Here is a 22,729-nt window from a genome sequence, read left to right as displayed (position 1 = left end):
ACGTACCCAACTTCTTCTTTTCTTCCTTCCCTTTAAAACCAAACTTTGGAACTATTACTTCTGTGTATATGATAACCAACTACAAACATTTCTCTAAACCTACCACCACTTCACTAAATCTACTGGCTTAGCATTATTTATATGCGCTAACTATTACCTTCTTATCAGAACACTTTTCAGATATTTCTCCAACCACTATGGCTACTTCTCAGTCTCTTTTATAGATTTTGCTTTATTCAATCTTTCAATGCTAATTTCCTCTGTGTTATCTTCTAAATTTCAAGTAACATCTATATTCTGATCATTCTCAACTATGCATTTACAGTTCAGAAACCTTTCCTGTATTTTAGACACATTTATCCACTAGCCTGTTAAATATCACCACATGGTTGTCTTACCAGTAACTTAAATGGATTTTGTCATTATTTCCACCAATACTGATCCAAATGCTATGCTCTTTTATTTATTGAACAATGCCAGCATTCACCAAATGGTCCAAATAAACCAAAAATTGAGTCCGGTGTTTGACTATTCATCTCCCTTTGCCCCTCATCAAGTTTGTCATCAGGTCCTGACGATTCTACCTCCTGAACTGTTCTCAAATATATCAACAACTACTCTAAATCAAGTTACCATCAGTTCTTTTCTGATTGACTGCAAGCCTTCTTCAAACTGGTCTTTTTTCTTGTCTTAGCTTTACTCTACCTGTTTTCACGTTTAAGCTTTCCACACTGTAGTGCTGTCATTCTAAAACCCAAATCTGATTCTGTCCTTATTTCCTAAAGAAAATCTTTGGTACTGAAAGTGAATTACTAGAGATTTGTGTGCAAGTCAAAGCTCAAAAGAATAAGAGCTTATTGACCCTAACAAGCTTAGGGTTATTATTCTCTCTAAAGTACATCCACAAGATGAACAATACTTCTTTCTTGGAATTTTCTAGGCTTGCAAGGATAAGCAGTATCTCTCTGCAACTCTATGTTTTAATAAACATATCCATTTTTAACATGTCAACATCTTCAACCATCAAATCTTGCCAATATGGAAACAATATTTCTTATGTTATATATGAAATTTAAGTTGGTACTATAAGTCTCTGAAGGCAATCATTTATCTTCATTTTATATTCCCATCAAATGTATTGTTTCCCCTGATACTCTTTGAAGATATGATCTTATAAATCTTAATCATACCTCTTTTGTAACACATGAAGATTTTAAGCACCATAGAAATTAATACACTTTTAAAAGCAAAACAAAGCAAGTTTTTAACTCCCTAACCATTGCTGTCTCTGCAATATATATATTGCTATGTATCTAGACATATATAATTAAAGTTTATTTGTACTCTGTGTCCTTTACTTGTGTTCAGTTCAGTTTAGTCGCTCAGTCGTGTCTGACTCTTTGCCACCCCATGAATCACAGCATGCCAGGCCTCCCTGTCCATCACCAACTCCCGGAGTTCACTCAAACTCATGTCCATAGATCTGGTGATGCCATCCAGCCATCTCATTCTCTGTTGTCCCCTTCTCCTCCCGCCCCCAATCCCTCCCAGCATCAGAGTCTTTTCCAGTGAGTCAACTTTTCGCATGAGGTGGCCAAAGTATTGCAGTTTCAGCTTTAGCATCAGTCCTTCCAATGAACACCCAGGATTGATCTCCTCTAGAATGGACTGGTTGGATCTCCTTGCAGTCCAAGGGACTCTCAAGTCTTCTCGTATTTAAAGTTAGACTGTCCTTGTATTCTTGCTGCTTTTTATTTAATTTTAAAAAGAGAAAGAATGCAAACATTTTAAAAATGCTCACAAAAGAGTTTCCTGGAGGCCCAGTAATTAAGACTCGGAGCTTCCAATGCAAGGGGTATGGGTTCAATCTCTGGTCTGGTCAAAGAACTAAGATCCCACATGCCATGTGGTACAGCCAAAAAATTAAAAATTAAATTGAAAGTAAAGATATATTCTTTAAAAATACATTTAAAATGCTTGTAAGAGTATTCTATAGTACAGTGTTTATAAGAATAACTAGTTTCCTGGTGGCTCAGATATTAAATAACCCGCCTGCAGTGCCGGAGACCTGGATTCAGTCCTTGGGTTGGGGAGATCCCCTAGAAGTAGTCATGGCAACCCACTCCAGTATTCTTGCCTGGAGAATCCCCGTGAACAGAGGAGCATGGTGGGCTACAGTCCCTGGATCGCAAAGAGTCAGACACAACTGAGTGACTAAGCACACAGCACAGTATTCTATCACATCACCAACTTCTGCATGCATGCATGCATTATAAGTTGCTTCAGTCGTGCCTGGCTCTTTGTGATTCTATGGACTATGCTCACCAGGCTCCTCTGTCTCTGGGATTCTCAGGAGAGAATACTGAAGTGGGTCCCCCTACCCTTCTCCAGAAGAGCTTCCCGACCCAGGGATCAAACCCACCAACTTCTAATTGTTATGAAATTAATTGTTTCTCTATGACTATAAAAATGTTTTACTGGTTTTCTGGCTTAAATGATTCAGTTTGTCAGTTTTCAGATACAAATGAATTATTAAATCACTTTTAAAGTAACTTTTCTTCCCAGAAGAGCATAATTTTTGGTAATGAAAATTAGTACTATTTAAAACCTAAGTTTCTTTACACTCTATAATGTAGAAATGATGTGAAATGGAAGGAAACTTATATTTAAGAAAACTTTATTCCAGCAACTTCTCTGGTGATCCAGTGACTGAGACTCAATACTCCCATTGCAGGGGGTTCAGGTTCGATCCTTGGTCAAGGAACTAGATTCCACATGCTGCAACTAAGATCCAGCACAGCCAAATAAAAAACAAGTAATTTTTTAAAAAAGAAAACTTCATTCTATCATCTTATTCTCAATATTCTGTAAAGACAATATGATACATGTGAGGGTAATATCAGATTGCTTTGAAAAGTTGACAGTGAATACTATTTTAAAAAAGCTTGGATGTATAATATTTTACAGGAAAAAAAGGAAATAAGAAACTTTTACTGTGCTAAGAATTAGGGGAATATGTATTTTGCTGACTGGAATTAATTATGCTGTATATATGTCTTTTGTTTTAAAATGAAGGAGGAAATATATGTAGAGCAGATGAGTTCCTTTGCAACAATTCACTTTGCAAACTGCATTTTTGGGTGTGTGATGGAGAAGACGACTGTGGAGACAACTCTGATGAAGCCCCTGACATGTGTGGTATGGAATTTCCCATGGCTCTAGACTGTACTCCCCTCCCCTGACGTAGTGCGCCAGCATGAATCAGTGATGTGGTGAGGTGAACCACAAATTCTGCCATCCCGGGGTTAGGTAGATAACGTGTAACCATAGACACAGCTTTTGCTCAAATAATAATAACCCTCTCAGAGTTTATGACTTTCAGAGCCCTCTTAAATCTGAACTTGCACATGTCAACACTACTCAAAAGATAGATTATGGACTGTCTAGGAGGATTTAAAGTAGTTCACCTTTTGAATTGAGTAAGGTTCATATAAAGATTTAAGCTTTATACCCAATTGATGTTTTAGGTTAAAACAATTTTTTTGACAAATAAGTATGGGAAAAAATGTGCATAATAAAATCACATACTTTCGCAAATCACCCACTACTGAGACTGGTTATTCAGGGAAGGGAGATAAATATGCATACAGATATACAGACATTATTTATCTATCTATTTTTCTCTATCTATCTATGGCAACCCAATCCAGTATTCTTGCCTGGAGAACCCCATGGACAGAGGAGCCAGGCAGACTACAGTCCATAGGGTTACAAAGAGTCAGACATGACTGAAGAGATAGCACGTGCATGCACACACGTGCGTGCGTGCACACACACACACACAGACCTATCTTTCTATCTATCTGGGGGCTTCCCAGGTGGCTCAGATGGTAAAGAACCTGCCTGCAATATGGAAGACTGGGGTTCAATCCCTGGATCAGGAAGCTTTCTTGAAGAAGCAAATGGCTACCCATTCCAATATTCTTCTCTGGGGAATGCCATGGATGCAGGAGCCTGGCAGGCTACAGTTCTTAGGGCCACAAAGAGTCAGATATGACTAAGCAACTAACACTTTCACATCTATCTATTTACCTGTCGATCGTCTATCTGTCTTACAAGAGTTAGGCAGATAACTGCATTTAGGAGTTCTTTAACATTTAAATATGAAAAATCTTAAAATTTATTTCTAGTTCAAATTCAAGTTACTTCTGACTGACATTTGTCACAAGCATGATTATGCAACCAACAACTCTAAATGCACAGCTTTAGATCACCAAATTAAACATTATCCTGTATTTGGTAAATATTGTCATTCTTAATGTCATTCTTTGTTTCTAATCAACATAAAAAGGAAATTTAACTTTTAGTTTAAAGAAAAATGCTACTGCCTTGGATATAAATATAAATATTCACATCAGGTGAATCAAAGAAAACATAGCATAAGTATATGTACTTATGTGTACCTATATGTACTTATATTCAGTGTTCTATTTGGTAAATCAAGTTAAACTAATTTTTTATAGATGTTGATATTGTTGAATAAAAAGCTCCAAAACAAGGAGGCAGATTTATTTTAAACATGTTTTAAAATTTGAAAAAGATAGTGTTTGGAGAATTGTTCTCTATAGGTACCCCTAATAAGTAATGTAAGTAAATTTAAATTTCAGTGTTTCTACATAATATAACAGAGTGAATTCTAGAGAATCACCAGAGATAGTATTATTTCTGAATCATAATACTTGAAAAAAATATTTCAAGTGTTTTACTTGAAATTTTTTCAAATTCAAAAATATTTCAGAGTTTACCAATACAAGCCAGAAACTATTATTTTTTAATAAAATATGTTTTTTTCCTCTATTTGGAAACTAATTAACCATGTGGGGCTCCAGATCACACCCCGCAGATCCATTTCCAGGGCCAGGAAGTGATTCTAAAGGACATGTTGCACAGCTGTTGGAAAACTTGTAAAATACATCCAGCTTAATTCTGTGACTATTTTTGCATTCCCCTCAGTCATAAGTATCAACACTGAGTCAAGTTTTGATGTGATGGAGACTGTGCTAAGTAATTGGAATAAAAACATAGAACATGGTTTCTTTGACAAGGAGATCATATTCTGGTTGGAAAATAATAATTTCCAGGTATTATATTTCAAGCAATAGTAGAATTAAATAAAGACAAGGCATAGAGGGATAAAATGAACTCTGCCTGAAAGAGAATTAAAAGAGGTAGACTAAAATACACCATAGGTATAGAGAACAGTGTGGGGGAAAGTATCATTCATTCATTTAACAGCTGTTAAACTAAAGATAATGATTGTTTTTGGTGATATAATGATGAGAGAAACAAATACGGACCCTAACTTCACAGAGCTGAGAATCTAGTGGAAGAGGAATATTAATGATCACAAAACACATAGTTATAAACTATATGTGCTGAAATACAAATATAGAATTTTGGAGTTTTATTCTATATAGGGTTTGATTCAGTCTCACTTTATGAGAAGTAACATTTGCGTTTGAGTCTGAGAAATTTATAGCTGCCAAGTAGGTGAAAGGGATGGAGTGGGAGTGGATGACACAATATTTTAGGCAAAGGAAACAATATGTAGAAAGGCCCTGAGATAGAGCAAACCACAGTTTACTAGAGGAGTTGAAAGATATGTGTGCTTGGAGAACACAGAGCATGGTAGATAATGGGCAAAACTGAACTAACAGGAGAGATACTTGAAACCTTATGAGTCTGGGGAGGGAGTTTTAGATTTAGCTTGAAACCAACTGAAAATATTATAGAGTTTTAAGTACAGGAGGCACAGAGTCATATTTCTATTTCTCAGATATTGGATAGAAAGAGACAAGAAGAATTAAGACAATTGCAGAACTCAGGGCAAGCTATGCTGGTAGCTTGGATTAAGATAATGACAGCACATGATGGCAAAGTATACACAATTTTATTGTGATTTTTAAAGCAAAATAAATTGGATTAAATAATGGATTGGACATAGGAAGACAAAGAGAAAAGAAGTTGGCCAGTGTAATTTATAGGCTGTTTTTGCTTGTACATTTGAATAGCTGGGAACACAGGAAAAGGAACAGTTTTGCAAGTAAAGATTAGAAGTCTGGCTTGGATGTATTTGAGGAGACATTAAGTACAGATCACAAGGAGATGTTAGATGTTTGGTTCTAGAGCTTAAAGAACTGGACTAGAAATATAAATTTGAGGGTCATCAGAAAATGTAGTGGGCTTCACTGGTGGCTCAGAGGGTAAAGCGTCTGCCTGCAATGCAGGAGACCTGTGTTTGATCCCTGGGTCGGGAAGATCCCCTGGAGGAGGAAATGGCAACCCACTCCAGTATTCTTGACTGGAGAATCCCATGGACAGAAGAGACTGGTGGGCTACAGTCCATGGGGTCACAAAGAGTTTGGTTCTAGAGCTTAAAGAACTGGTCTAGAAATATAAATTTGAGAGTCAGCAGAAAATGTAGTAGTAAATTCTATGGAATGTGTAAGATTCAGGCATAGAGGGAGCAAAACATAAAAGAAAGGAATTAAGATAGAATATTAAGGACCACCAAACATCTAAATAAATATGAGTAGTCAGAAGAGACTCAGGTGAGTAATAAAAAGATGATTAGAAAAAAACAAATGAAGCATGGCAAGAAAAATACCAAGGTAATAAAATGCTACAAGAAAGAGGAAATGGTTCCTGAAGAGGCAGGGAAGATTGAGTTTCGGAGCAAGTTAAAACAATTAGTTTTATGTAAGGGTAGTGACCCCTTGAAGAGCTGAATCATTGGAAAAGACCCTGATGCTGGGAAAGATTGAACGCAAAAGGGAGAAGGGGACAATAGAGGATGTGATGGTTAGATAGCATCACCGACCCAGTGAATATGAATCTGAGCAAATTTCAGTATATAGTGAAGGACAGGGAAGCCTGGGGCACTTCAAGTCCATGGGGTAGCAAAAAATTGGACATGACTTAACAATTGAAAAACAACAACAAAAGTGACCCCCTGAAATGATTTGATAGACTATATGTATATGCAGGTGATGGACAGATATTTAATGATATAATAATTTGCATCTTTTTATTTCCACTTATTTGTATACAGTAAGGAATCATGTTCATATATAGAATGTGAAAGGTTGGTGTGGTAGGGAGACGTGAAAGGAATATAGATTTGAATCATTATTGATTCAAAGGGTAAGAATGACATTAGGTATAAAAAATATAAATATAGATATAAATGAGTGACTTCCAAGCAGTGTTCAGGGCCTATCTGGCATTGATAAATATTCATATTTGTGATAGCAGTCAGCATTGCAGTATGATTATCTACAACATTCCTAGGCTTCCCAAATGCACACATTAGGATAGCAGATGGCTTCATTCACCTAAGTTTGGGGATTCTGTTAGATAATTAAGAAGGATAAAAGCAAAAGTGCCAGAAAATGCAGGTCATTTAAACTAAATATTAATACTCAGAAAAATGTCCAAAATATAATAGGTTATCAATATCAAATAAGTAAATTAATAGAATGTGGTACATTTAAGTGACTACTACATGTTATGGAATGTAAATTAACCCTCAGTAAAGCTATTAAAATCATAAAAACAAATAGAATTTGGAAACTAATGTCAACAGAAAGGGAAATACAAAGAAAAAAAACATTGGTGAATAGGGAAGAGTTAGATGTATCAAGGGACTAATGTTTCAGGTAAGACTGAAAAAGTGTCCTTAATGAGACTGGTTGAATTAAGAAGTTGGATAATTGAAGATTGTGGTCTGAATTCAGATTAAAATCGGTGGCTTTGTAAATGAAGCAATTGGAAATAACCTTCAGCTATATCAGTAAGTGTTTTTTACCTGCAAGCAACAGGAACTGTCATTGGCTGAATTAAGAAGATAAATTTGTTGAAGTCCACCCGTGTGCACAACATTCTAGAAGAATGGGTGGCCTAGCTGTATTATAGTAAAAGAATATGTGGTATGAAAAATTCAGGACGCTAAGAGGTGCATTTATTGGCTGGTTTTCTCATATGGATTTTGATGTCACCTAGGAGGTTGGAAGGCAATGGCAAGCTACTCCAGTACTCTTGCCTAGAAAATCCCATGGATGGAGGAGCCTGGTAGGCTGCAGTCCGTGGGGTCGCTAAGAGTTGGACATGACTGAGCAACTTTACTTTCACTTTTCACTTTCACACATTGGAGAAGGAAATGGCAACCCACTCTAGTGTTCTTGCCTGGAGAATCCCAGGGACGGGGGAGCCTGGTGGGCTTCCATCTATGGGGTCACACAGAGTCGGACACGACTGAAGTGACTTAGCAGCAGCAGCAGCAGGAGGTTGGAATAATTTGGGTAGAGAGAAAGAACTGTGAGGAAAGGTGCTACAAACTTCAGTTAATTGAGAGAGGGTGCTGTTTATAAGACTGATGAGAAAATAATGCAAGAAAAAAGAATAACCAAATGCATGGACCTCAAAATAACAGTTTTTGGTTTTAGTTTTGTTTTTTGTTTTTTTTTTTAAGGAATGTGAATATATAGTAGCAGAGTTCTGGAAGCTATTAGTAGAAAACTATGAGATAATGTGAGATCTGAGCAATTTTACAGCAGCAGTTTAAGGGGCTCTGCAGGGCTAGAGAAACCGTGCGTTCAGAGGCCTGTGTAGAGTTGATAACAGACCAGTTACTTGCCTTATGAAAGTAGTCAGGAGACAGACCTGTAGGTTTGCTTCTCCACATTTTGATACCATGAGCTACTGGGAACAAGGTTTAAGGGTTCTTAGTGTGCTTAGTGTGCACTTCCCAACTGCCTACAATGTAGGAGACGCCAGAGACATGGGTTCGATTCCTGGGTTGGGAAGGTCCCCTGGAGGAGTGCATGGCTACCCACTCCAGTATTCTTGCCTGGAGAATCCCATGGACAGAGGAGCCTTGTGGGCTACAGTCCATAGATCACAGAGTTGAATGTGACTAAAGCAATTGAGAATAGCAACTGAACACAAGAGACATTCCTAAAAAGCCTGAAGGGGAGTAACTCTGCCTAGAATGTGAACCAAATTTTAGTTAAAGCAAGAAAGTCAGGCAAAAAAGGAATGTGGCATATTTAAGGAGCTAATAAGGTGGTATTGCTAGAATCATAAGAGTGATAAGGGATGAGTCTGTAGGAGTGGCATGGACAGGATAATTAGTCTACTATGCCACATAAAATACCATAATTTTATTATGGAAGTGACAAATAACTATGAAAGAAATGATCAGATTACTTTTCTGGTAGCTTTGGGAGGATTTTAGGTTGAGCAATGAAACAGACATTAAGGATTCTACTGCAGTCATCTCTGTATGAAAGAGTGAAGAGCCGAGCTGCTGGAGTTGTAACTGGTGTGCATGGAGATGAGTGGGCAAATTTGGGGACAATTCCAGCTGCACTTTTGACTAATAAGAGTTGAAGCATAATGGAAAAGTGCATTTAGGATAATCCCAAACTTGTGCCTATGATGTGCCACTAACTGAACTATGGAAATAAGACAGTTTGTCTGAGGAGACAGAGGTCAAGGGAAGATAATGAAGAATTCAGTTTTGAACTTGTTGAATTTTAAATTCCCCAGGGAACATACTGTAATTAATTGTGAGATGCTAGAATTAGATAACAAATTGAAAGTCTCCAGAGGATAGTGTCCAGTAAATCTATGAGAATGAATGAGACTATCTAAGCAGAGAATTCCAGAGTGAGAATATGAGGAGACCAGCCAGTAATAGGGCCCTGGATTATCCTACATGTGAGGAAGAGAAGACATTAAAGGTGCTTCATACTTTAACAAGAGAAGTCTTCAGATTCTGTAGTGATGGAAAGGACAAGTGTAAACTTCCCTGGATTTCATTCTTGAAATCACACACACACACACACACACACGCATGCACACACATTAAACATGAATAAATAGGATCATCTTATGTGCCTTAAATACATATCTACCTGTTTGTTCAAGGAGACAGAGATTGAGAAATGCAGCTCTAGTGTTATTAGGATCTTTTTTTTTTTTTTGCTTAATGACCTATTTTCAGTTTTGGATCTGTAACATATGCTTGCTCAAGCTCTATTTGTGTGAAATTGCTCTTTCAGATAACTGTTCCTACCATCTTGTATAAAACGTGGGCATAAATTAATTTGCTACACTAGAGAAGCTCAGCTAAGATAAGGCATTTGTAAATAATACCGTGAAGGTTGACTTTTTCTTACTTCATTCAGCATTTCAGCTGTGCACTCTTTTCTGTAATTAATATAAATAAGATCATAACTTCTGTTATCACATATTTTTCTAATAGCTGCATGTAAGCCATTTTTACAATCAGAGATATTCCAAAAAGCTAGATCATAGATTTGAAAAGGAAGAAAATAAAAAGACGACAAAAGAAAGATGGTTCTTCGTAAGTCAGTGTACCCAAAGGAGCTGCTTTTTTTTTTCTTCTTTCAGACAAATTTCTTTGCCCACCCACAAGACCTCACAGGTGCAGAAATAACAGAATATGCCTGCAGCCTGGGCAAATGTGCAATGGGATTGATGACTGTGGGGACAACTCAGATGAAGATCCCTGTGGTGGTAAATCCTTTTAATGCAAAATAATTGATTCCATGTGAGCTACAGATAATACAATGATTACAGCTCAAGAAACTTAAAAAAATATTTTCATGTGGCATGTCTGATGGTAGATTATCAGGCTCTTGATTTTCTGACAGTATGTGAAGATAATCCACTAACATATCATATGCATAATAGAGCTGTGCAACTGAATCTCTCCAAGTCTGTAAATCTCCATTTGTTACGGGTATTTTATTCCAGAAAGTACTGCATGAGAGAAACAACATAGTGGTTTAAAATATTCTGTTAAACAACTTCTTGTGGTAGGGGGTGTTTGTATAGACTGTGTATGTGTGTACACAGTCCCCTTTACACAATTCAGAAATTAAAATTCAAAAAACGAAATGCCTTCCTAAAATATTCAGCAAAACCATTTGGTGACAGAACCTGACTTGACCTGACCTGAGGTAGTTTATATTACTTTAAAAAAGAATCTTTTGGTAAATATTCAAACATTTTCACATGGAAATATAGTTATTTGCTATAGGGTAAATATAGTGTTATTTTTCTAAAGTTCAAAAATTTCAGAAATTTTTTCCTTTAGCCCCAAGAGCTTCAAATAAAGGATTATGGATCCATGTTTTTCATAGCGTTTAGTGAAAATCTTAATACTGTTATAGACTCAGTAAATTTATTTTGATTCTCTGAAGCACTGATCTTTTTTTTTTAATAACTCTATAGGTAAGCTTACATATAAAGCAAGACCTTGTAAAAAAGATGAATTTGCTTGCAGTAATAAAAAATGTATCCCCATGGACCTCCAGTGTGATCAGCTTGATGACTGTGGAGATGGTTCAGATGAACAAGGCTGCAGAATAAGTGAGTTTGTCTCCTATTAAAGTGCAACGACATGCGAGTTTAATTTCTGCTTCAACATGTCAACAATTTTCTTTATTGCTGTGAGAAAAGATTACTCTTCAAAGCATGCTTAAGTAATACTTTTTTTAAAAAAAGCCTTTGCCAAAGTAACCTTAGAATATCACTTAAATTAATAACAGAAAGTATGAAGTAGGCAAGGCTGATTTTGCCTTCAGCTGTTAAAGCTGAAGCTTGGAACTCAGTATCAAAATACAGACCCTGATATCAGGAAATAAATCTGTATTCCTTAATGTTTTATTTTATAAAATATAAATTTAGTAGTTTTGGAATTTTATGCTTATATTAGGTTGAATGATGATAAATGTCTTAATAATATATTCAATGCTATAAAGCTCACTCCATCGCTGAGTCATTTTCAAAGAAGATATTATTATTTTATTGTTAGAGGGCTATGATACTTGAGTCATGAGATCTTGATTGTTAATAATTTTGCGTTTCTTGTTTGATATCTGATTTTTCATATTGAGAAAAATAATTGAGCTTGTGACCCTATATTCTGATTACTTATAAAAGTCACAAAAGAGTGCCAACTCTTGAGTCTTTTATTTTTTCTCATTTGTATGTAAGTTGTTCCCCACTGGTTGATGAAGCAGTATCCACCAGGATATGGCCAAATATATCTCAGTTCAGTTCAGTTCAGTTCAGTCACTCAGTCGTGTCCGACTCTTCGCAACTCGATGAATGGTATCACGCCAGGCCTCCCTGTGCATCAATAACTCCTGGAGTTCACTCAAATTCATGTCCATAGACTTGGTGATGCCATCCAGCCATCTCATCCTCTGTCGTCCCCTTCACCTCCTGCCCCCAATCCCTCCCAGCATAGGGTCTTTTCCACTGAGTCAACTCTTTGCATGAGGTGGTCAAAGTATTGGAGTTTCAGCTTTAGCATCAGTCCTTTCAATGAACACCCAGGACTGATTTCCTTTAGAATGGACTGGTTGGATCTTCTTGCAGTCCAAGGGACTCTCAAGAGTCTTCTCCAACACCACAGTTCAAAAGCAATTCTTCGGTGATCAATTTTCTTCACAGTCCAACTCTCACATCCATGTATGACCACTGGAAAAACCATAGCCTTGATTAGACAGACTTTTGTTGGCAAAGAAATATCTCTGCTTTTTAATATGCTGTCTAGGTTGGTCATAACTTTCCTTCCAAAGAGTAAACATCTTTTAATTTCATGGCTGCAATCACCATCTGCAGTGATTTTGGAGCCCCCAAAAATAAAGTCAGCCACTGTTTCCACTGTTTCCCCATCTATTTCCCATGAAGTGATCAGACCAGATGCCGTGATCTTTGTTTTCTGAATGTTGAGCTTCAACCCAACTTTTTCACTCTCCTCTTGCACTTTCATCAAGAGGTTTTTTAGTTCCTCTTCACTTTCTGCCATAAGGGTGGTGTCATCTGCATATCTGAGGTTATTCATATTTCTCCTGGCAATCTTGATTCCAGCTTGTGTTTCTTCCAGCCCAGCGTTCCTCATGAGGTACTCTGCATATAAGTTAAATAAGCAGGTGACAATATACAACACTGACGTACACCTATCCCAATTTGGAACCAGTCTGTTTTTCCATGTCCAGTTCTAACTGTTGCTTCCTGACATGCATACAGATTTCTCAAGAGGCAGGTCAGGTGGTCTGGTATTCCCATCTCTTTCAGAATATTCCACAGTTTATTGTGACCCACACAGTCAAAGGCTTTGGCATAGTCAATGAAGCAGAAATAGATGTTTTTCTGGAACTCTCTTGCTTTTTCCATGATCCTGCAGATGTTGGCAATTTGATCTCTGGTTCCTCTGCCTTTTCTAAAACCATCTTGAACATCTGGAAGTTCATGGTTCACGTATTGCTGAAGCCTGGCTTGGAGAATTTTGAGCATGACTTTACTAGCATGTGAGATAAGTGCAATTTTGTGCGGTCATTTGAGTATTCTTTGGCATTGCCTTTTTTGGGATTGGAATGAAAACTGACCTTTTCCAGTCCTGTAGCCACTGCTGAGTTTTCCATATTTGCTGGCATATTGTGTGCAGCACTTTCATCATGGCATAATTACACTGGTGTATCTTCATTAATGGGGCTTCACTGGTGTCTCAACTGGTAAAGAACCCTCAGCTGGTAAAGCCTGCCAAAGCAGGAGGTGCAAGACTTGCAGATTCAATCCCTGGATCAGGAAAATTCCCTGAAGGAACTGGCAACCCAGTCCAGTATTCTTGCCTGGATGATCCCATGGACAGAGAAGCCTGGTGGGCTACAGTTCATGGGGTTGCAACGAGTCAGACATGACTGAGTGTGCAGGCACAGCTTAATTAATTGCAAAATATCCAAGAATAAGTGGGATTTAGTAATAGTTATGATTCTGATTATTAAGGTTCTCATATCTTTAGTAATTGAATTTGCTTAAGTAGAATATAGATCATTCAATGTTCTGTTCAGTTCAGTTCAGTTCATTTCAGTCGCTCAGTTGTGTCCGACTCTCCGCGACCCCATAAATCACAGCACGCCAGGCCTCCCTGTCCATCACCAACTCCCGGAGTTCACTCAAACTCATGTCCACAGTCGGTAATGCCATCCAGACATCTCATTCTCTGTCGTTCCCTTCTCCTCCCGCCCCCAACCTTTCCCAGAATCAGAGTCTTTTCCAGTGAGTCAACTGGTCGCATGAGGTGGCCAAAGTATTGCAGTTTCAGCTTTAGCATCAGTCCTTCCAATGAACACCCAGGATTGATCTCCTTTAGAATGGACTGGTTGGATCTCCTTGCAGTCCAAGGGACTCTCAAGAGTCTTCTCCAACACCACAGTTCAAAAGCATCAATTCTTCGGCGATCAGCTTTCTTCACAGTCCAACTCTCACATCCATACATGACCACGGGAAAAACCATAGCCTTGACTAGACGGACCTTGGTTGACAAAGTAATGTCTCTGCTTTTTAATATACTGTCAAGGTTGGTCATAACTTTCCTTCCAAGGAGTAAGCGTCTTTTAATTTCATGGCTGCAATCAGCATCTGCAGTGACTTTGGAGCCCAAAAAATTAAAGTCTGACACTGTTTCCACTGTTTTTCCATCTATTTCCCATGAAATGATGGTACCAGATGCCATGACCTTTGTTTTCTGAATGTTGAGCTTCAAGCCAACCTTTCCACTCTCCTCTTTCACTTTCATCAAGAGGCTATTTAGCTCCTCTTCACTTTCTGCCATAAGGGTAGTGTCATCTGCATATCTGAGGTTATTGATATTTATCCCAGCAATCTTGATTCCAGCTTGTGCTTCTTCCAGCCCAGCATTCCTCATGATGTACTCTGCATATAAGTTATATAAGCAAGGTGACAATATACAGCTTTGACGTACTCCTTTTCCTATTTGGAACCAGTCTGTTGTTCCATGTCCAGTTCTGACTGTTGCTTCCTGACCTGCATACAGGTTTCTCAAGAGGCAGGTCAGGTGGTCTGGGATTCCCATCTCTTTCAGAATGTTCCACAGTTTATTGTGACCCACACAGTCAAAGGCTTTGGCATAGTCAATGAAGCAGAAATAGAAGTTTTTCTGGAACTCTCTTGCTTTCTCCATGATCCAGTGGATGTTGGCAATTTGATCTCTGGTGCCTCTGCCTTTTCTAAAACCTGCTTGAACATCTGGGAGTTCACGGTTCACATATTGCTGAAGCCTGGCTTGGAGAATTTTGAGCATGACTTTACTAGTGTGTGAGATGAGTGCAATTGTGCGGTAGTTTGAGCATTCTTTGGCATTACCTTTCTTTGGGATTGGAATGAAGACTGACCTCTTTGAGTCCTGTGGCCATTGCTGAGTTTTCCAAATCTGCTGGCATATTGATTGCAGCACTTTCACAGCATCATCTTTCAAGACTTGAAATAGCTCAACTGGAATTCCATCACCTCCACTAGCTTTGTGTTTAGTGATGCTTTCTAAGGCCCACTTGACTTCACATTCCAAGATGTCTGGCTCTAGGTCAGTGATCAAACCATCGTGACTATCTTGGTCATGAAGATCCTTTTTGTACAGTTCTTCTGTGTATTCTTGCCACCTCTTCTTAATATCTTCTGCTTCTGTTAGGTCCATACCATTTCTGTCCTTTATTGAGCCCATCTTTGCATGAAATGTTCCCTTGGAATCTCTAATTTTCTTGAAGAGATCTCTTGTTTTTCCTATTCTGTTGTTTTCCTCTATTTCTTTGCATTGATCACTGAAGAAGGCTTTCTTATCTCTCCTTGCTATTCTTTGGAACTCTGCATTCAGATGCTTATATCTTTCCTTTTCTCCTTTGCTTTTCACCTCTCTTCTTTTCACAGCTATTTGTAAGGCCTCCTCAGACAGCCATTTTGCTTTTTTGCATTTCTTTTCCATGGGGATGGTCTTGGTCCCTGTCTCCTGTACAATGTCACGAACCTCCGTCCAGAGTTCATCAGGCACTCTATCTATCAGATCTAGTCCCTTAAATCTATTTCTCACTTCCACTGTATAATCATAAGGGATTTGATTTAGGTCATATCTGAATGGTCTAGTGGTTTTCCCTACTTTCTTCCATTTCAGTCTGAATTTGGCAATAAGGAGTTCATGATCTGAGCCACAGTCAGCTCCTGGTCTTATTTATGCTAACTGTATACAGCTTCTCCATCTTTGGCTGCAAAGAATATAATCAATCTGATTTTGGTGTTGACCATCTGGTGATGTCCATGTGTAGAGTCTTCTCTTGTGTTGTTGGAAGAGGGTGTTTGCTATGACCAGTGCGTTCTCTTGACAAAACTCTATTAGCCTTTGCCCTTCTTCATTCCGTGCTCCAAGGCCAAATTTCCCTGTTACTCCAGGTGTTTCTTGACTTCCTACTTTTGCATTCCAGTCCCCTATCATGAAAAGGACATCTTTTTTGGGTGTTCGTTCTAAAAGGTCTTGTACGTCTTCATAGAACCGTTCAACTTCGGCTTCTTCAGCATTACTGGTTGGGGCATAGGCCTGGATTACTGTAATATTGAATGGTTTGCCTTGGAAACGAACAGAAATCATTCTGCCGTTTTTAAGATTGCATCCAAGTTCTGCATTTCGGACTCTTTTGTTGACCATGATGGCTACTCCATTTCTTCTAAGGGATTCCTGCCCACAGTAGTAGATATAATGGTCATCTGAGTTAAATTCACCCATTCCAGTCCATTTTAATTCACTGATTCCTAGAATGTCTATGTTGACTCTTGCCATCTCCTGTTTGACCACTTCCAATTTGCCTTGATTCATAGACCTAACATTCCAAGTTCCTATGCGATATTGCTCTTTACAGCACCGGACCTTGCCTTTATCACTGGTCACATCCACAACTGGGTATTGGTTTTGCTTTGGCTCCATCCCTTCATTCCTTCTAGAGTTATTTCTCCACTGATATCCAGTAGCATACTGGGCACCTACCGACCTGGTGAATTTCTCCTTCAGTATCCTATCATTTTGCCCTTTGATACTGTTCATGGGGTTCTCAAGGCAAGTATACTGAAGTAGTTTGCCATTCCCTTCTCCAGTGGACCACATTCGGCTGTGGTCCATGTGATCAGATCGACTAGTTTCCTGTGATTATGATTTCAGTGTGTCTGCCCTCTGAAGCCCCCTCGCAATCCCCACCGTCTTATTTGGGTTTCTCTTACCTTGGGCATGGGATATCTCTTCACAGCTGCTCCAAGAAAACGCTGCCACTGCACCTTACCTTGGATGAGGGGTATCTCCTCAAGGCAGCCCCTCCTGACCTTGAACGTGGAGTAGCTCCTCTCGGCCCTCCTACGCCCGCACTGCCACCGCCTTTTGGACATGGGGTAGCTCATCTCGGCCACCGGCCCTGGCCTCAGGCGTGGGGTAGCTCCTCACAGCCGCGCCTCTTTGCCTGTTCGGTTGTGCCGGGGCTGGCGTCTCTCGCGTCTGCGCCTCCGGGACCGGTGTCTCATATCTCTCAGTAATTGAATTTGCTTAAGTAGAATATAGATCACTCAGTGTTACCCCTATAATATTCCCGTCTCCTTTATTTGTACTCTAAAATGATTCCTGAGTTGAAGATAAAGCAATGAAGTTGTAAATACCCTGCTAGAAACTGCAAATAACACATAATCTGTCCTAAATTGTATTGTAACCCACGTCCATTGGAACATAATACACACTCAAATGCTGCTCCCTACATATGTTTAAGAAATGATGATTTAACCGCTTACTTGAGAAACATGGTAGTACTCTTGACTGAATTCCTGAATACTAAGTAAGTTAACAATAGATGCCTACATCTCTAGGTAGCTTCTAGGAAATGTTTTCATTCTTAGAGAAGAATGTGATTCTCATACAATAAAATGATATCATGGTAAAGATAGCCCATCATTAGAACCATTGACATGAATTTGTTTTGGAAAGTAGTATAGCTTAATTACAGCTATATCAGCTGCTTGTAGCTTGGTCTAAACTCTATTCAGTGTAAATGATTTTGGATTTTACCAGCTTCTATTCCTTTATAAGAAATGAAGGCTTATATGGAAAGAAGATCATGACCTTATAAATTCAAAAAGAATAATCTATGGAATAATAAGGGTTTCAATAAATGTAATTTTATATTAAGAAAAATAGTAAACTCCCACCTCAGGAATTAGAATTATATTAGTTTTGATCATATTTTTAAATCCTAGCTCCCAATGAATATACCTGTGAAGATAATGTGAATCCATGTGGAGATGATGCATATTGTAATCAAATAAAAACATCTGTTTTCTGCCGCTGTAAGCCTGGATTTCAGAGAAACATGAAAAACAGACAGTGTGAAGGTATAGTACATTTCCTCAACAGCTTGCTCTTAAATCTTTAGGTTATGAAAGACTCCCAGGGCTACTAAATTGTGAGATGACAGAAGACTGATTTTCATCTGAATGGTACATATCTGTGGGATACCGTTTTACTTAAGAGAGTGAAAGTCCCTGGGGTCAAGAGCCTGTTTGTTTGTATTGCTAAGCTAACCATTGCTGAGGCTTATAAAGCCTTTTCTATAGCAGATTCAGACCTGCAGGAATTTCGATTGTATTGCCACAATTCTGTTTTGAAATGCAAATAACGAAATTGCTTGTTCAGAAGCTATTGAAGAATTAGCAGCAATTCATGAAAGAATATGTTTATGATGACCCATTTCTCTTAAGTTGTGACATTTGCAATACTGCAATAGGTAATTTGCTTTTAGAGAATGGTGGGTTTTTATCCTAACACAACGTCCTAAACAATGCCTTATATTATTATCAAGAGTGTCTCCTAAAATTCAAAGACAGGATTTAAATAAATCTCTGTCAACTTACCTGTGATCATTTAAAAATTGAGCATCTAGGGGAGCAGGAATCTCATAGTAAGTTCTATCTAAATAGAATTTACACTAGGCCTTTACTCCATGAAATACAGACCTAAATGCACTTTCTGCCAGTTTCTCCACTGGTACTATAATTAGAGCGAAACCTAAAGGGTCCAAGTCTGGTTTATCCAGGGCAAATTCATGTTATAAAATGTTTTCACCTGTCTGTTTTCTTCTCTATTATCATCTTGTGTTATTCTTGGGTAAATAAAAGTGATTTTACACAGTGTCAATCAAAATGGAATTTTAAAAATTAATTGGACTCATCCATAGAGGAAATACTTGTAGTCATGTCATATATATTTCATATATGTATATTTGTCACATTTGTACATTTAAGTTGTATACATGTTTGAATTATTCATGACATTTTATCTCTTTATTAACAGGGAACACTGAAAACTGGCAACTTAAGTTTCTCTATTTTAATTAAAAAAAAAGAATTATTTCTCAAAACTAGATTATTTCTTCTTTCCTAGACACTTTATATCAAAACACACACTTAAACCTGTTCAAGATTTTACTTTCATATAACATTAATTTTCAAACGCTTATTTTTGAATAGTGGGCTCTGTTTCCTGTATATACTAAGTTTAGAAAATGTGTTCTTGAAATTTTCTTCATTTTTAGTAACATGCCATGGCAAATATGACCTGCAAGCTACCTTCATTTTATTTATTTATTTTACAATTTGTATTATACATTTTATTTTTATTTATTTTTTTCACAGCTTTTTAAAATTTTTTTTTAATTTCTTTTTTTTAAAATTTATTTTAAGTGGAGGCTAATTATTTTACATTATTGTATTGGTTTTACCATACATTGACATGACTCTGCCCCAGGTGTACATATGTTCCCCATCTACCTTCCTTTTAAATCACCGTGAATCCAGTATTTTTGTTGTGCAAATGAGTAATTTCTGAACTCTAATAAAATTTGTATCGTCATGTAATAAATGAAATTTTGATAGTAGACAAAAGCAGTTTGACTTGGTATGGAGAAAGGGAGAGAGATGACCTTGATTTGTAATCCAAGGAATTTAAATTTTTGTTTCCTTACTATAGGTAGCTGAAAAAAGCACAAGAAATCACTATTCAATTTTAAAGCCAAAGTGCTTTGAATAAAACATCTAAAGGGAAGAAAAATTTGAGAGAACAATAATCAAGAAATAGAAATAGATTAATAGTGGTTGTATGTCAGGCACTATTCTAGGGACTAGACATGTGTGAGATTCGTCCATTGTCTTCAAAAGCTCTCAACATTGTGGTTATGGAGATGAGGAGAAAATGTTGACTCTGGCCAATACAGGGCCATGTGAGGGAAATAAAAGTTTTATCCAATCATGCAGATTTTTGCTTATTTTGATTTCCTCTCAAAGAGAAACCATAGTAACAAATGACTCCCTGTTCAAAGTTACAGATGACAAAACAAAACAAAAAAAAATTGTAAAACATTTTTTTAACTGTTAAAAGATTGCGATAATACAATAAAAGTTTAGAAAACATTTATTTGTATGATTCAAACTGGTTTGGAAGTCTCAGAGCAATGGGGAATCCTTGCAATGTGACAACTTAAGGAGATTCTTTTAACAGTATGCCATCAAACGTTCTTCCCCATATTATCAATGCATGACTCCTTATTGTAATACATTTTTGATGACTGAGAACTGATACTTTGTATTTTAATTATCCTTGGTATACCATTTGTTAACAAGTAAATACAGTTTTAGCTCTTTACCCTTTATTGCAATTAAATGCAGAATTGTACTCCTAAGAGTGCTTAGGTTCCCCTTGGGCAAAGTGTCATAATAGAGACCTGAGAATCAGAAGTCTGAGTTTAAGCCTTGGCACTGTCCTTTACAAATGTCACTGGGAAAGTCCTTATCTCTACAACTGAGGTTTTAAAACTCTGCTGAGTGCTAAATAAGAGATAATTAAAACTACTACGGCTGTGCTTATCCTTAAACTCCTCTGATTCAAGAGAAGGATTTATCTCACAGATTTATTAAGGCAACTATCATTGATTAAGGGGGCAGAGGTATTATGCTGTTTGAAAGCAGTAGACTTAAAGAAAAAAAATTAGGTGATTCACTAGAATCACCTTAAAATTTCAAACTTTGGGGCATGTGCTAAGCCATTGAATATTGCCTAAGATTTATTTATTACTTGTGATTTATATATGTTCATTTTTATACAAATATTCAGGATTTGTGTTGTTTGCTTTTTTATTCAGTTGGCCTTTCTTATTACATTGTCACTTTCTATTATGAAGCCAGAAGTGTATTATCTATATCTTCATTCTTTGTCATGAATTGTCTGAAATGCTAGCAGTAAAACAATGAATAAATACTAATTTATGACTTCAGTCAAGTAGGGGATATGAATATGTTACCACATATATGAAATATAGTGTGAGAATGGCATAAGTGAGAAATTCCAAGGTAGCAAAGAGAGGAGAATCTATGAGATGGATAATCATTACCATTTATTGATGGAAATAAAGGAAAGCTTCACTTCAGGTGAATCTTGAGAGATAAGTAGAAATTCACTGTGTAAAATGAGCATGGGTATTATAGGACAAAAGAATAGCATATGACATGTACAAATGTATGGAGGTAGGTAATTAGAAACACCAACACATGTTTATTTGAGTCAATGAAAATACTAGGAAAGTTTGAAATGGATATTTCAATATGTTAAGTGGATTAACAAGCAATGCACAGTTGATGAGTCATTAGAGTGAAAATATTGAGAAAAAAAAATGGTTATGGCCAGAAAATATCACAGAGTAATGTAAGAGTTTGAAAAGACAATGAAAGACATAGGGATAAGAAGCTGAAGCACAAAAAGTAAATTTTTCTTTGTTGAAATGAGGAAAGAATGAAAGTACTAATTGGGGATATGATGATGCTATTTTGAGCTCTTCTTTTCTAGACCTTAATGAATGTTTGGTATTTGGCACATGTTCCCACCAATGTATAAATATAGAAGGATCATATAAATGTGTGTGTCACCAGAATTTTCAAGAAAGAAATAACACCTGCATAGCAAAAGGTAAAGATAAATAACCATGATTTTAAATGTTATTATAATTTCTGTATAAACATATTATCGGGAAAAATGTTTCATATTGCCTTTTAACAATGGCTTAATGCCTGAAAATATAAAATAAATTTCTTTTTAAGACTGGTAAGTTTGGCCAGTTTGTTTATTATCATTCTTAATTAATCTGGAAAGGTTTATAGACATGACTGTCAAATACTTGGCTACTATTAAAATCATATTTGTGTTTGAAACAATTTGTCAGAAGGGGGTAGAACTTCAAAAGCCAGTGTGATAGAATATGAAATGCCTTCCTTTATGGCCTGCTCTCAGTATACCCAAGGAAATATTGCACCACTGGAATAAAAATAACAGGTTAAATTAAAGGTTAGCATTATAAGGAGAATGGAATTTTGAATAAGAGCTTAAAGGTTTTAAAATAAAAATTATGTTTAAAATCCAGACCTCCTCTACTTAAGAATATCACTGTTTAAAAATTAAATGACAGGTATGGCTTTCTTCAATGTGCATTTTAATGCACTTATATTTTTACAAAATAATATTATAATGTAAATATTAACTACAGGGCATGATTAGCAATGTTAATAAGACAGTTACTAGAAGAGGAAAACAACATGATATAGTGAATCAAGCAAGGATGGCTATGGAGTTAGACTCATTTGAATCCAGCATTGATCCCCTCTGATTTTGTGGACTCAGGGAAGTTATTAAACTCTCAGAGCCTCAGTTCTTCATCTGTAAAATGGGAGGTCAAATCCTTACTTTCCATGTTGCTGTTAAGAGGAGATA

General features: G+C 37.1%; 1 protein-coding gene across 1 annotated transcript in view; it reads left to right on the top strand.

The window, feature by feature from the left end:
* The window catches only part of LRP1B (LDL receptor related protein 1B), a 2,241,805-nt gene that overhangs the window by 2,046,497 nt on the left and 172,579 nt on the right, over positions 1-22,729 (top strand). The window contains exons 72-76 of the mRNA XM_088842364.1: positions 3,076-3,198; positions 10,477-10,602; positions 11,323-11,460; positions 18,175-18,309; positions 21,812-21,931. Coding sequence (XP_088698490.1) covers positions 3,076-3,198; positions 10,477-10,602; positions 11,323-11,460; positions 18,175-18,309; positions 21,812-21,931 — 642 coding nt within the window. The remainder of the gene's footprint in view (positions 1-3,075; positions 3,199-10,476; positions 10,603-11,322; positions 11,461-18,174; positions 18,310-21,811; positions 21,932-22,729) is intronic.

The sequence above is a fragment of the Moschus berezovskii genome, chromosome 2 (genome assembly GCF_049115385.1).
Source record: "Moschus berezovskii isolate FMDL1 chromosome 2, NW_MosBer_1.0, whole genome shotgun sequence".
Classification (NCBI taxonomy): domain Eukaryota; kingdom Metazoa; phylum Chordata; class Mammalia; order Artiodactyla; family Moschidae; genus Moschus; species Moschus berezovskii.
The sequence above is the reverse complement of the archived record's forward strand: the minus strand, read 5'-3'. Positions and strand labels throughout refer to the sequence as shown.